This window comes from Suricata suricatta, chromosome 14, assembly GCF_006229205.1.
Source record: "Suricata suricatta isolate VVHF042 chromosome 14, meerkat_22Aug2017_6uvM2_HiC, whole genome shotgun sequence".
NCBI lineage: Eukaryota > Metazoa > Chordata > Mammalia > Carnivora > Herpestidae > Suricata > Suricata suricatta.
The window spans coordinates 75446448-75462831 of NC_043713.1; the positions used below are offsets into that span (position 1 = coordinate 75446448).

Below are 16384 nucleotides of genomic sequence, written 5' to 3' on the forward strand. Positions count from 1 at the left end.
CTCAAGCTTCCTCATCTTCAGAAGCCCCCTACGAGGTACTGCCCTCACCCCCATTTTCTAGAAGAGGAGGGCTGAGTGACCTTGACCAGTGTGAACCCTGGCACCTGCTAGCAATCCGCCTTGCTCTTGTCCACAAGACCAGCCCAGACTCTGCTTCTCACCATTCCTCATCCATGTAACTGATATGCAATCAGATGGCGCCAGACGCTGGACTCTCTTCAAGTTCTGCATCTCCTCCACATGCGCATGCCCAGGTCTCTAGGCCCATCTTCCCCTTCCCTCCGCAGTTTCTAGTGTTTAAAGTGTTCTTGGTCTCATTTCAGTCTCTCTACTGTGATTATGTCTCAACAAGAGACTTTACAGTCAAACAGGCTGGCTTAAAACTAGGGGCGCCTGGGTGGCTCAGTTGGTTCAGTGTCTGACTTCAGCTCCTGACCTCACAGTTTGTAGGTTTGAGCCCCATTTTGGAATCTGTGCTGACAGCTCAGAGCCTGGTGCCTGCTTTGGATTCTGTGTTTCTCTCTCTCTGCTCCTCCCCTACTTGCATGCTCTCTCTCTTAAAAATAATTTATATTAAAGTTTAAAAAAAATTTTTTTTTAATTAAAGACCTCATGTGGAGCGGAGCCCCTCAGGACCTTGCAAAAGCACCTTAAATTAAAAAATGACCCCCAGAAGGGCTGAAATGGGGAGTCACCAACAGGCTCAGACTCCCTCACTAAATGGAGTCAACTCATGCAAAGGCCACATGGCTCCAGTGTCCCTTTGGATCTGACCTGAAAAATGAGCTAGAATACTTCCATGAAGTGAGAAATGTTTCTTCATTATCAGAGTCTCATGCCTCTCTGATACACCAAGGCTTCGCTCCTCCAGGTGACGTGTCTCAGTGTCACCATTTTCTTGTCAGACCTGACACTCTATCATGTCAAAAGATGACAATCTTTGAGAGAGGAAAAAAATGTAACTTGCATTGCTATTTTTCTGAAAAATCGCACCAGAGAAAAATGTTGCGAAGTTACAATTAAGCCCTAGGAGGCCACGCAGCTCTGCACAAGGGCTGTTGGTGAAGTCACAACGCCTCCTGCCAACAAGCAGCAGTTCTCTTCATCAGATCCCCCTGTTCTGCTTCTGACTTGGGAGTGACTCTCAGACCCCAAGCCGAGAGAAAAAAGACATCCGTTTATCTCGAAGGCTCCCTAACTTCGGAGTAAACAGTCATTTTGCAAACTAGTCACATTTGAGGGCATTTTCAATTCAAGAAGCTGGGAAAATGGAAGAGGCTTAACTTTATTTCATAATCCAGTTTCATTAGATTTCCTGTGCAGTGGCACGAATAAGTTACAGAGGGTAGACACATAAAAATCAATTTCTTTGCAGACATTTGTGAACTGATAAAAGATCAAGCCAATCAAGCTATTACAGTTTTAAACTTTTTTAAAACTACTAACAAGTTACACATAGCTGACATCCCCCTAATGAAGGGCCAGTCAGAGAACTCCCATTGCCAATCATACTACCCTTGAACATAACACTCCAAGCTGACTTCAGAACCAGCCCCTATCCTACAGGAGAGACTCAAGGAAACCAATGCCTAAGGACAAGAGCCTGGCAGCTCACGGCTGAGAGGCAGGACGGGACATGTCAGATCGTAAAGACAGCAGGCAGGAATAGTGTGTGGCTCAGATCAGGCCAGCGTCCGTTTACTGAGCACCTGCTGGGTGCCAGACCCTGGGCCAGGTGCCTCCTTAAATCCTCACAACACAAAACGAAGGACTCAGTACCCGTGAAAGCTCTTGAGAAATGCCCCACAAGCAAGTCCCGTCCTCAGTGCACGGCTACCTTACTAAGCAGCAGGAGATGAACATACAGATACCATACAGACTTGCCTGCTGTTCTTTCCTGTAGTTTCTCTCAAGGGTTCCCAGCTCAATTACCGTACGTGGAGTTCACAAGTACCACCAGAACACACAAATCCACATAGGGTGTCAGCCCAGCAAAGTAAGGGATGTTCGGGGGTCATTCTGACTACGCGCAGCTGCGGCCTGAAGGGCTGACCTCCCTCCTGACCCACACAGAAGCCCAGGCTCCCTGTATGTGCCGGGCAGCACCTGCGGGCCTGTCGCACTGTGCTCGCCCCCAGGGTTCCGGAGAGTTCAGTCCCTACCTCGTTGGCTCCGACAGAGCTGATCACACAGCTCAGCTTCTGGTTGTCCTTTGACTCCAGATAGATGGCTTGGCTCTTGTGGTACCTGCCACACACAAGACACAAATTTGTTTATATTTTTAACCACTGTACTGAGGTGTGACGGACATGTAAAAAAAAAAAGCTTTACATATTTATTGTTTAAAACTTGAGGAGTTTGGAGATCAGTATACACCCGTGAAATCATCACCACCACAAACATACCCATCTCCTCCCAACGTTTCCTCCCACCCTCTTCTTTATAATCATTTGTTGCTGTTTTTTCCTTTGCAGAAAGAACACTTCACATAAGAGCTACGCTCTTAACAAATTTTGAGGAAGAGCCTGGATTTCAGGTTTAATTTAAAGGCTTCCATCCTTGGATTAGATCAGATGGCTTCTTAATCTTCCCCTAAATCTAAAACGTACATTCCTTAGGCCTTCCGCAGAGGGGAAAAAGGGGGCCCAGGAAAGGCTGGTAAACTAACATCATATATTTACTTTTTATTTGGATTATAAAACCCATTTCAAAAAGTAAATTACAAATTTTCAAAGAAAACCTATACTGGGGCACCTCGGTAACGCAGTCGGTTGAGCATCAACTTCAGTTCAGGTGATGATCTCACGGTGGTTCATGAGTTTGAGCCTACGTCGGGCTCACTGTTGTCAGTGCAAGCCTGCTTCGAATCCTCTGTCCCCCTCTGTCTCGGTCCCTCCCCAGCTCAGGCTCTCTCTCTCTCTCAAAACAAACAAAAACCAAAAACAAAAAAAAAACACCAACCTATTCCCACGTGCTGGTCCAACCCAAACCACTGAAAGTTCAGTGTGGACAGAATACACAGATAAATAATAGAACTTGTTCAAACTTGTTTTCAACATGTCCAAGTAAGTCATCCACAAGAAGGAAGGCCAAATTCAGCCCTCCCTTTGGTCTCGCAGCAGATACTCTTTAATCACTGCATACCAGAGAGTATGCTGGAGGTGGACAGTGAACAGGGCCACAAGGTCCCTGCTGTCACACAGCTTCAAATACAGTGGCTGTGAAGAATACCGGGTAAGCGCACTTGGCAAGCACTAACCAGGTGAAGTCCTGAGCACCAAGGCAGGTACCAAAGGGGATCTAATTCAGCCCAGTGAGTCAGGGGAGCTGCCTTGCATGGAGCAGACAAGACAGACATTCCATTCAGCCCCAGGAGCTATCCTCTTTGCCTACAGCATAGGACCGCCTTCAACTTCTGCAAGTTCAGGGACAAGGCCGAGGATGAATGTAGTGAAGCCAGGGCCAGAGCCCAGATGAGACCACAGCAGCCGCCACAGGAGGAAGGAGCAGCTGCTGGACGACAGGAGCTGGAAACATCGGCTGAGCTGAGGCTGGAAGCCCCGGCCCGGGTCAGCCCCAGGCAGTCAAGAACAGAACCTCAGATTTGTTCTGACTGCATGGACCTGGCTAAACCCACTAACTCATGTAACTTCTACCCAAAATGCATCTTCCAGCAAAGCACTGCATCTTATTCTTTTGGGGAGGGGGGGGGGACACACTGTTTTGCTGGTATAATGAAATAATATACTGCCAAGATATCACAGTAAGAGATGTACTTCACTCCCACAACGAGCTTTTTCCAATCTAGGTTCTAAGGACTCTTTAACCTGCTACTTAGAAGCTGAAAACTCGGGTTTCCAACTCAATTTACTTCCTGAAAACACTGTTAAAAGAAATCGAATCATAAATGCAATTAGAACAGCGAGATTGGTTTAGACTCAGCTTTAAAGCTGCTTTTGGCAGGAGATCAGTTGGTAAACTGGGTCAGGGGATCTTCATTCTGCTAAATATGTGATACCACAAGGTCTGAAGTGTACAGAGCATGAGGAAAGGCTGAATTAGCTCACGGCATCACTCAAAAACTCCAGTTTCCCTCCCACATCTAAGCCAAATTTCCTATGTAAATAGTAACATCTCAAGTGATGGTTAGAATAAAAATACAGAGAAGGAGAACATTCACATATTCTACAGGGATTATGAGTTATTAAGGAGATGAAGACACAAGACAACATGCACCTAGCCCCAAGTCATTCGGATACTATTTTCTAAATACTTAAATAAAGAAAGGTCACAGTGTGGTAAAGAAGTATGTTACTAGTGTGGAAACACGCTCAATACACTGCTAAGTGGAAGGGGGGAAACTATGTCCATTATATGTTCCTATGCACATAAAACATGTGCATGTTACATGTGTATCATACACACACAGAAAATAATTGGGTAAATTTATAATTAAGATGTGTAACAAAATGTGTATTACAATTTTATAGAAATATAAAATGTCAATTAAGAGTGGTATTATATACATAGCAGCGCTATCAATAGCCAAATTTTGAAAGAACCCAAATGTCCATCAACTGATCAATGGATAAAGATGATGTGGTGTATACACATGGATACATGACACTACTCGGCAATGAAAAAGAAGGACATCTTGCCATTTGCAACAATGTTGATGGAAGGTATTGTGCTAAGTGAAATAAATCAGTCAGAGAAAGATACATGACTTCACTCGTGGAATTTGAGAAACTCAGCAGATGAACATAGGGGAAGGGAAAGAAAAATAAAAAAAGGAGGGAGACAAACTGTAAGAGACTCTAAAATACAGAAAACTAAGGGTGGCTGACAGGGGCGGGGGTGGGTTAAATGGGTGATGGGAATTAAGGAGGGCATTTTTGGGGATGAGCACTGGGTGTCATATGTAAGAGATGAATCACTGGGTTCTACTCCTAAAAGCAAGACTACACTGTATGGTAACAAACTTGAGAATAAATAATTATCTTTTAAAAATGGTATTCCTTTTATTGCATGGCTTTCTTTTTTCTGAAATAAACAAGTGTTACTTATGTTAAAAATCAAGCAAATCATGGTTCTGGAAAATACCTGAACAACAAAGATGGGTAAAAACAAAATTTAATGTTAAAATTAATGTCTTATTGTCTATTACAGACAACAGCTAACTCTGGGCGACGGGTCAAACAATCCTCACGAGATGTGCTGCTTTCCTTCAGATGTGCACAGGACTCAAACCCCCATGCTGCGACCAGCTTTAGCGAGGAGATCTGGTCTACCACCACCACCAACCCATCAGAAATGGTCTGGGACTTGAGCATCTGGCCACCTCCCAAATCTGCCTGCTCTGGGACCACCAAATGGCGGTGGCTTGAACGTCCACCAATGGTCACCATTTGCTCCGCAGCAGAGCTGGCCTGTGTATTTCCCAAGACACCCCACTCCCGAGCCAACGGTTCCCAGCTGGGTCTTGGGGAACCATTATCCCTGGTTATCAAATCTACTCAATGATCTGAATTCGGGGGGAATCCTCAGAAATTACCATTCATGTTTTCAAAATGAAACTAAAAAGCATGACAACCTTAACATACAAATTTACTCTTCAATTTCTAAAGACTAAAAAGAGAACCGAAAATAAATTTAAACATAAAAAAATGTTAAAAAGTAGCAATTATAGAGCTATATTAGCAAAAACGTACATTATCACTTTTTTGCCAATTAACCCATTTTACAAGCTGCCCTCATCTCGGCTGAAAAAAATACTTGAAATAGCCTCAGAGAACAAGCCCCCAAAGTCAAATTGAGTTTATTACTTTATTACTAATGGAAATCCTGACCTGGGAATCCTGACAAATGAGCTCTTAGAGCCTTTGCTTCTACTGTTAAACTCAATGAACCAGAATCAACATGGAAGAAAGCAATTTCCTTAAAACGTGGGTCAAAAAGGAGGGGGCAGAATTAATTTAATTTTGTATCCTACTAGGAACCCAGATATTAACATTTCATTTCCCAAAAAACTGAAGGCCACGGCACAGCTCTGAGCCTCAAGAAGCCCTGACGCCAGGTGTAAGTCTTCACCGTCATGGTCAGTCGGAGGCTGGAGGAAGCAGGGGACTTCGCTCCTGATTCACATTAGCAGCCCCAGATTTAGAGTAAGGAGAGATAAACCAGCCCGCCGGCACCATCAGTTAGTTAGTTATTTTAAAATATGAGCTACTTTCGTGGTACTTGCTAAGAAGGGTCATTAGTCCAAATCAAAATGTGAGAAAGACTTACAGCAGGACATAAAATGCCTTAAAAGCACTAGCAGACCAAGGCAAAGCAAAGATGCTTATCTTTCAAAATGAAATGTAGCTTGATAAGTGTTCACGCAGAGATGGGAAGCCTGAATCACACTCATTCTGCTGAAGTCATTTAAAACTCAATGAAACAGGTTTTGCCAGAAATACCTTTGCACCAAAATACTCCACACCACTGGAAAGAGCATAAGGTGGTGCGCTGACCTCTCAGCCACAGCACTGGCACAGAAGGAAGAATGACAGCCTCCAACCTGACGAGGGCCAGAGGGCAAGAGCCTGGGGAGAGGGGAGGCCAGCTCTGCACTGCTCAGAGCACCGGCCAGAACTCCCATGAACACCTTTCAAATGCGGCAGGGAAAGGAGACCCGCCTTCCAACAAATCTGTCATCAACTCGGACCACCAAGGCCAAAGAAGAGAAACACAGAATGCAGACGAAAACAACAGTCTCCATACTCAACTGTAAGCAACTTTAAATTCACTGAAAAAGGAAAATGCTCCCAGAGACCTTCTTTTTTTAATTAACCTTTTTTTTTAAGTTTATTTATTTATTCGAGGCAGTGGGGCAGAGAGAGAGGGAAAGAAAGAATCCCAAGCAGGCTCTCCACTCAGCATGGAGCCCAACACCGGGCTCAATCTCACACCCCTGAGATCATGACCTGAGCCAAAATGAAGAATCAGAAGTACAAAAGGACTGAGTCACCCAGGTGCCCTCCCCAGGGACTTTCTTTTAAAAATTCCCGTAGCCCCTGTGAGAAAGAAAAACTCATTCAAAATTCTCAGGAGGCCTAGCACATCTAACCTCACCACTCTGTTTACATTATGAATCACCGAATCCTTTCTTTAGAAATACAAGAATTTTATTTTCATAACTAAGAATTTTCTTACTGAATTTTCACCCTCAAGTCTCATAAAGTCTAAGACTTAAGCCTTAGAAAGAAGATCTAAAGCAACACAATCACAAAATGAACGTCATTTGAAATATCACATAGCTTTAAGACTCATAGATCTGTAAAAATGTTAGTGATAAATCTCATCATTTTTGAAGACGGTTCTTATGTGCGGGCTTGATCTTTAAAGGTTATTTGGTTTTCATTATTAGAAACATTTTTCATCTTATTTTGCCCTCGGTGTGTTGAGCTATTAGGGCCTGCCACCTAGTGGTGGTATGTTCCGATAACCGATGATAAGATCCAATATAACCAGGCTTTCTGAAGAAACCCAAAGAATAGTCAAATGAGAGGGGCAGAGTCACTAAGATAAGGCTCACACACAGGAGGGCCTTCACCATCACCTGGGTAATTAAATCACTGTAACCTAATATTTTGGTGGAACGGATTACTTCAGGCATGACTACATTTCTAAGTGTTTCTGCCAACCCCAGAAGTAGAATATTATACTGTAATCAACTAACAACCCTAGAGGTCATTTTTTAACGAAGCTCAAAAAATTCTAAATAACATAACCATTACTACTTTTGGAATTTGAGGTTAAATACACTGAAACTCAAAAGCTTATAAACGACAGCCATTATAAGTGGTAAGGACAGACAGGCACATGCAATAACCCCAGATAAACACTCTCTGCACAGACCAGTGGAAACTCAGAACGCAAACCTGTGTCCCCAGGACACGAACAGAGCGCGCCTGCAAGACGCACAGTGAACAGAAGGGATCAGAATCAAGGAGCTGTGACACGAGGAGCGATCCTGGGTGGCTTGACCCCTGGCAGAACGCCTCATCACAGAGCAGGTAGGAACATTGTTGAATGCATAAGTGAATGAGTTTGCACACCCCTTTAATACTGCTTTACTCTCTCCGCTCCAACAGAAATGCTGGTGGCCTGAAGCTTTCAAATGGCCTTTTATTATGAAATTATTTCTGGCATATTAAAAAACTGAGGTAACATACCTATATCCTCACATGCAGCTAAGAAATAAAATTATACAAGTAACAGTTAAAAAAAAAAAAAGTCTCTAAACTGGTAATGTTTTAAGATTCGACTCCCCCAAGTATGTTTCCTAGGACATTCGTATCGCAGAATGATGCACGCAAAAACGGCACCTGGAGTCAATACCTGGTAATACCTCAGAAACTGACAGTGCCATTAGCATATCCGAGAACCCAAAGAGCACTGCAATGAAGAAATTAACATGGTCATCCCCCAAACTCATGTGACCACAAACCCTTTTTTCCACAGAACACCTATTAACTTTAGTGCACAAGGGCAGAGGTAAGAGAGGGCAGAGAGGGACGTAAGCCCTGGCCTCAGTCTACAGTGGCAGCACCAAAGACAGAGGCCTGCACATTCCAGCGCGATGACAGCAGCGCAGAGGAGGAGGGCCCCCGACAGAACTCGCTCTTAGGAAACGCTGCATCCACAGATCTAATGATCAAAGGACTCCCGACACTTTCTTCTTTAAGTAAGCTCTACACCCCGTGTGGGGCTCGAACACTGACCCCAAGATCAGGAGTCCCAAGCTCTTGATCCACCGACTGAGCCAGTCAGGGGCCCCACTCCCGACACACTTTTCAACATTACCCACTTCAGTGAGTACGTAAGCAGCCGCCGTGCTTGGCAACAGCGAGCCCCAGCGCTCCTTCCAGGGTGCTCTTCTGCGACTCTCACAAGTAATCTGTGTCTTTGCAGAACATACCATCTTTTATCATAGTACAGTTTCCCGTCTTCTATCCGAGCTTCAAACCTCTGGGCCGGAGACTCTGCCGGTGTGGCAGGCAAGTGTTCCGGAGAGGACGGGGACGCTGAAGGAACCAAAGATATTGCAGTGACTAAGCATGTAACAAGCACATGGGTCCACCAGCTAACATGCTTTAACTGAAAGGCTATTAAAAAGTGGTAATAATCTTGGCCATTAACTCCCTAGTGGTGTGAAAATGAGAATTCAACAAAATTTTTGTGTATTAAGCCTAACTTGCTCCTCAAAGCAACCCTGTGAGGTAGGCAAGGCAAAGGTTAACCTCACTGGACAGAGGAGAAACCGGAGATGCATTCTAAGGGATTTGCCTAAGGTCCCTAAGAGCAGGACTAAAACCCCAGGGATCAGAAGCCCTGAAGGTCAAAAATTAGAAAAATCTCATTTCTAAGACTGAAGTCATTTCTCAGACGATTCATTACTGGGTAGAGCAAACTACCACGCACATACAGAGTCCAGCTAATATAGTGGTAGTAACCACAGGGGGTTCAAAGGATCTAAATTCACACACTTACACATGCCCCCACCCCCATCCTGCCTTCAGAAACTCAGGACCTCCCTGTGGACGACGGTGGCCCTCAGAAGGAAACGATTAAGAGAAAAAAAGAATCTCATTTTCCTTCCAGACTTGGTGAGGAAAGGGATATGTGAGTAATCACAGAGCTTAAAACCTATCGGTGCCTTGCCCGCACGGAATTGTTTTGCAGCCCGGCACAGACTCTCGAGTGCCACTCGGGAAGGAACCACCCTGAATACTGGGCTGGCCTCTTCTATAAACTGGGACTTGTGAGTCCCTTAGCAAAGCCAGGCCGTGAAAAGGCACAGGAGCAGCAATGCCTAGCACTTAATTCCACAATGTAATGCTGAAAAATCCTTCTGGCTTCATTTCCAGAAATGGAGTTAGACTTAAATCTTGTACCTGATGCCTACACAGAAGGAAACCTTCACCATTCAATCAATCAACTGTCTCTTTTAGAATAAATCCTAAGGAAATGGCAAAAATAGCTTTAACATAGCAGGGTTATAAAAAAAATATCGGGGGTGGGTGCACTTAAGGTTCCCTTCAGTCTTCATGATGACTGCTCTTAGGCAAGTGATGAACATTTTATTCTTGAAGAGTGCAACGATTCTGTGTGAGGTATAAGCATGCTTTTCCAACAACATGATAAAAAGATTGCACAAATGCCAGCAACACTGTACACTTACCTGGTCTCTTGGGGGACTTAAGCTGTAGGAAGAACAACAAGAAATCTTAGAACAAATCATTTCAGATGCAACTTCAGGTGTCAAAGGTATCAAACTGATTTAACAAGCAACACGCAAACAACATAAAGCACAAAACCATTATCAAGCCTAAGCTTTCGAATAAATCAAATAATAAATCAAACTATACCTTATTTAACGTTCTCAGATCCTCCATGATCTGTTCATCTGTTAACAAATAGTTCAGCTGGGGTGTCGAGAGTTAAAGGAACATGCCCGACGACCGTGGCTTCCAAGCAAGCAGAAAACAGCGCACGGCCAGCACTCTAGATCTAGAATTCACAGCATGGCTGTGTCGAATGCGGTTTCTACAACAGTTTGCCTCTCGGAAGTTGCTGATTCTACTAAATGTCGTGGTGCCCAGGTATGTGAGAGAGTTCACAAACTTCTGGTGTCTCTAAGTTGTTAAGTACAAGAGTGAGAGCACAGGACACGGTACCAGAACTTCCTCCTCAATTTTTGACTGGTCTTGTTCTAACGATCCGAGGCCTTGCACGTGCATTTGCATGTGTGCCCCCCTCCCCCACGGCTTGTCCTTCCCACATCACTTAAGCCTTCAGTTGTGAAGACAAAGGGACCTAAAGTCAAAACCCTTTCTTGGTGGCAAACAACTGAATCGTTTTGTGCAAATGGCTACTTACCCTCTCCAAGGGCACAGAAACAGAACTTTGCAGTGTGTGCCTTGTTCCCGCTCCCATTTTTATGATTAAAGGGCTCTTTTATGAGACTGAAATCTCATTTAACAGCAGCCTGCACTGCACTGGTTTCCGGATGCAGGTGACAGGCACAAAAGACAGGTATCCCTGTCCTTGCTCTATAGGTAGAAAAATCTAGGCACGTGTAACCTGAGGCCGCCCTGAATCTCCAAGTGTTAACACCAGGCTGAACTCCCAACACCAGGGGCCCTTCCAGATAACTGATCTCTAAAAGCCCCTCCGAGTGGAAGCAGCGGTAACAAGGACTCAGCAGGAAAACGGCCACTCCGTAGCCTACAGACAAATACACACGCGTGCCAATCATGACAATTTCTGTAGGACAATGGCCACATATATATTCTAGCAAACGGAGAAGCAAAAGATTCAGTAGTCTAAAGAGAAAAAGCAATTAAGTCAGGCTTGATGCAAATGGATATCAGGAGCAGGTTTTCTCCTCTTGTCTGGAATGGGGACAGGATCATTTGGTCGCCTCCGCAATTTTCTGGTCATGATGGGTTTCACTTCCATAGAATCTGTGGCAAGAATTGAATGGGTCAATCTATCCAGCTCCCACTTGGAAGTCAGTAAGAACTGCTGCACCGTACAAACATCCGCCCCACAGCCACCCATCGGAAGTGTCTCCTGGGGACATCTGGGCATGGCCCAAGCCAGACATCCATCTCAGACTCTGGAGGGGAGCTATCCAGAAGACTCAGGCTGGCTTGTTTAAGTGTGCCCCCCCCCCCCAAATGCACCCCGCCCTGCAGGCTACCCATGAAGTCGCTGCAGGCATCTCTCCAGCACCCTGAAAACTAGGATTTTCCTCCGGCTCCCTCAAATTAAGAGGCCACAGAGTGGCAGGCTCTTGGGATCAGAAGAACCTTTGGGTCATCTCAGTCTACAAATTCTTGCTGTTCCCACAAAGGGAGGGAAACTGAAGCACATGCCTGCACATGGCTCTGTGAAAGGTCATTGGCCTCAGTGCCAACATCTTTATAGGACGTTTTTATTGACAAACTTAGACTCTCCCATTTCATTTTATTTTATAACCTTTTCTAGCTACCTGTCAAGAATGATCTCATGAAGGCTCACAATAAAGGCCCCTTTCAGTCTAGACTTTTCTCTACAGTCTGACACTGCTGGTGACTCTCCCTGCCCTATTATCTCTCCTCCCCTTGCCGCCACCACACCTGACCTGCCCCCTTGGGCTCCTTTCTGCTGGTGACCCCTCGAGTCCAGTCAATTCTCAGCCTGTGTCCCAGTGAGCCTCCGTCACCAATACCAGCTCCCCTACCCTTCTGAATGGCAACCTATGCCCAGCGACACCATCTACTCTCATTTCTGGTCTCACCTCCCACGCTGCCTCCTCTCCTGAGTCTTGGGGACATCACGTCTGTCCATCCTTCTCAGCCAGGACAGAACCTGTCATTGTGACTTACCTTCCTTCACCCAAGCGTCATACTCCCCGGATCACAGCGGTTCCCCGTGAAGCCACCCCTCAACTCCACCCCCTCATCCTGGTCTCCCCTCCCTCAGGGCAGTTTCCCTAAGACTCAAATCAGATCACTTTACAACACATCCCCCTTCTTAGTCAATACTTCCATGGCTCGCCACATTCTATGGAAAAAAGCCCACGTCTCTTCCTGGTCTTGCCCATTCTCCTTCCTTCACACACACACCTAGAGAGAGATTTTGGCTAATCTGTCCCCCAAGGGCACGTGCCTTGCTATGCCTCCAAGCCTTTGCACGCTGTCCTCTTTGCCTGGCCCCCTCCTTCTGCCCAGCAAACTCCTACACGACATCCTTTGAGAGCCAGCGCCATGCTCCCCATTCCACGATGGCTTCCAGAGTCCCGCCATCTTCCAAATAACCAGAGCAAACCTCTGGGCAAACCTCTGCTACCAAGTGCCATACTGTAAGGGACGCTTCCCCAGAGACACCTGAACTCCACCCCAGCACCCGAGCAACAGCTGCGGCACACAGCCGGGGCTTCGCAGAGTTTCCTGAAGAGCGAGGAGACAAGGAGACCCGCATCCATGACCACGCATACCATCGGCACAGCAGACGGGACAGCCTTCCGGAGTTCAAGTGCAGCCACCCCTTCCACTGTGGCAAGGAATTCGAGTGCCTCCCCCAGTGAGGCAATGTGCAGGGGCTGCCAAGGCTGCAACAACTGTGCGTGGAGGTCAAAAAAATACGTCTGCGTGTTGCTCTTAAGAAGGGAAACGGGCAGCACTGATTCCTCTAAACGGAGGGGAGTAAGGAGAAGCGCAGCCCTGATGAGTGTACAAAAGTGTGTGTGGGTGGTCAAAGGGAGGACTCACACACCTGCCCTGGAGACGGCGGGGAGGTGACTCCCCCTCTGCAGAGCCAGCACGCTCCTCCAGTTTCTTACTGGCTGGTGGGTGTGGGTCCTGCCGCAGCGGTGGGCCTCCGGCGGTCTACGTAAATCCCGTCTGTTACTTCATCGATAATGTGGAATCAGCAGTAATACTCCCCTCACAGCACACTGAGGGTTACGGGAGATGATACCAGTAAAGCCCGCACCATGGCACCTGGCGCCGCCAGAGCTCAATCTATGCTAGTTCTCACTACAGCATCCGCAGCCAGGAAAGCACCATACAGAGTCTTTTTAAAAAGTCAAGGCATGGGGAGCCTGGGTGGCTCAGTCAGTTAAGTGGCCCTCCCCCGGCTTGTGCTCGCTCCCCCTCTCCCTCTCCCTCTCAAAAATAAACACTAAAAACTTTTTTTTTTTTTTTTTACAAAAGTTAAGGTACAAACATCTGAATGAAATAGAAGTTACATATTTTTTTTAATTTTTAATAGTTTTTACTTATTTTTGAGACAGAGAGCAAGCAAGTGAGCATGGGTGGGGGAGGGGCAGAGAGAGGGAGACACAGAATCTGAAGCAGGCTCCAGGGCGCTCAACTGACTGAGCCCCCCAAGCACCCCAGAAGTTACATACTTCTGTGCAACTTCTGTGAGGCTGTGCAACATTCATACCTAATTCAAAACACAAGGTGTGAAGGAGCTCACCAACCCAAACAACACTAGAAAAGAGCACCTAGCTGGTAAACACCAAGGAATGGTCTGTCCGCCAAGGACCATGGCCGAGGATGCCCTGCCCTCTGGGCTGCCAAGTCTGGGCATGGGGAGGGTGGGCCATACATGACGGAAATGAACCAAGTAAAGGCACAGCCAAGAGAATGTGCAAATAAACCAGTCTAATCATGGCCAATAAACTCAGAAAATCATAACTGCATCACTCACAAATCAGAAAATATAATCAAATTCTTCTTAGGAAATAGTGAAAAATCAATCCATTTTATTAGCTAGCCATCACAATAACCTAATCAATTTTACCCAAAAGACTGCTTCAGCAGAAGGAAGGTGCTCCGAAAAAGCCCCTAAGATGTGCTAGCCCATCCCCACCACCGTCCAGCAGAGCGAGCGGGGAGCAGGCCTGGCCGGCAGAAGGCGGGGCGTGAGGAAGCACCGGGCACTGAGCCCCACAGCCACAGTGCACTGCGGACCCCACTCGCTCTGCTCCAGCCTTCCAAGGTGGATTTTCAAGCAGGAAAGGAGATCTGAGTGACCGGGTCTGAATCCACCTAGAAGACCCACTGCTCATGAGAAGCAACAGGCTGGCACCCTGAGTTTGTAACATCAGTCTCCCGTGAGTTTGGCCAGTAAGAGACCCGAGGGGCTCGATCTGGGTACACCATAAAAATGAGACTTCTGGAAGTGACCCTCAGACGCTGGAGCGTGGCAGCCCTGCAGAAGGCACGTGAGCAGGAACTCGGTCTTCCTCTCAGACAAGCCCCACACTGCTCTACCTGGCCTCAGCCAGAAAGCCTCTCAAACAGCTAGGACCCTAAGCAGGTTCACTTCCATGGCAATACTGTGATCTGACTGAACACCAAACACACCAGAGGCAGAAACACTGGACAAGGGCCAAGACCATACGCAGCTCCTCCGCAAACCACACCGAACCCATGACACGTAACAGTGTAAGTCCTCCTGCTCTACTTGCCAGCAAGGAGAGCGGGAATGGCCCTATCTGACAGACACAGGCAGGCTCCCGGTCACCGGGTGTGCTGGCTAGGAGTGGGAGCCAAGGCTGAATCAAGGCTGGGCAGAGCCATTACCTTACAGCACCGTCCGGAGGGAGAGATATTCCTGATAACATTAATTACCTGCAATTACCATACAATTACCACTTCCTAGCTGCCCTTTGGGGTTCCTTACTTCTCTGGGCCTCGTCATTCACTCCAACAGCTCACCTGCCTACAGCCCGTAAATGCAGTTAAGAACTTCACTGGAACATATTTTAACTGCTAAAAACAAACCTGTGCTTGTTGAGCCGTTGAAAAAACAGCAGTTGCAGTGATTCAAAGGAATATCCTTGAGAAAAAGAATATTAAGTGGCAGAGAAACAAGCCACTGCAGGGTAGCCACTGTACCAGACTGGCTACAAACCAGGGGGCAGAGAGACATGGGAACAGCCGGGAGGCCCAGAGCAAAGCCCAGCATTCCCTGGCCCCTCTCCAACGGGCTGGCAAGCTCATCAGAATCACAAATCAAGGTCAGGTCTTCATAGACCCACCAATCAGCGTAGGAATGAAGAGCCCAATCTCCCTTAGGCCAAAGCTGTCCAGAGCACAGGGATGGTGTTTCAAGAGGGAACTCATCAAGCCCTCCTCTGCACCCTCAACCACCTGACACCTGGACTCCACGAGGGCAACGCCAGCAAAGAACGTCTCGGCGACAAGCCCGCTCCACCCACAATCCAGGTCACCTCTTCCATTCTCCCTGCCCAGGTATTTGTGTGAGGCCTGGTCTCCTGCCTGGACTTCCAAGGCTCCTGCCTCCGGCCATCTGTCCCTCACTGCGTGAAACCATGCCACATCAGTACAACCCCACACGTGTACCTCTGCCAGGTTTTACAACCACTAAGAAGCCTGACAAACCTTTACCTTCATTCAGGAGCCTGCACCTGGGGCCCCACCTTGCTCTGCGCGGGACAAAGGCTGTGTCAGTCCTGAGACCATCCAAATACCAGCTCCTCGAGGACCAATACTAGCCTCACCGGATGAATCACTAGGCACCACAGGAATCCACAGCATTTCCACCGTAGGAAGCCGGTATAATGCGGAGGTGAAGACCAACTCTGGCGCAAGTACCACCACACTGGGGCGCTCTGAGCAGGTGACCTTGGGCAAGTCCCTTCTGCTCTGTGGGCCTCAGTTTCTTCATCTAGGAAAGGAGTGGTTGGATGCAAATGATGCCGAGGCCCCTTCCAGCTCTGAGATGCTAGCATTCTGTAATAAAGTTGGGTGTGGGAAAATATGAGGTCTAGGGGGATTGGGGGAAGGGGCTGGAAGAGTCCTTGGTTGGAACCACT

At 46.9% G+C, this 16384-nt stretch overlaps 1 protein-coding gene across 7 annotated transcripts in view; it reads right to left on the reverse strand.

Annotated features, from left to right (window-relative positions):
• Nucleotides 1–16384, reverse strand: part of SUDS3 (SDS3 homolog, SIN3A corepressor complex component) — a 52584-nt gene that overhangs the window by 25374 nt on the left and 10826 nt on the right. For all 7 annotated transcript variants that reach the window (XR_003902499.1, XR_003902498.1, XM_029922046.1 and 4 more), the window contains exons 7-11: nt 11418–11513; nt 10416–10477; nt 10229–10250; nt 8966–9071; nt 2163–2247 (exon numbers count right to left, since the gene is read on the reverse strand). Coding sequence is in view for 5 of the 7 variants with exons in the window: in XM_029922046.1 (XP_029777906.1) it covers nt 2163–2247; nt 8966–9071; nt 10229–10250; nt 10416–10477; nt 11418–11513 (371 nt within the window). In the remaining 2 variants the exon portion in view is untranslated. The remainder of the gene's footprint in view (nt 1–2162; nt 2248–8965; nt 9072–10228; nt 10251–10415; nt 10478–11417; nt 11514–16384) is intronic.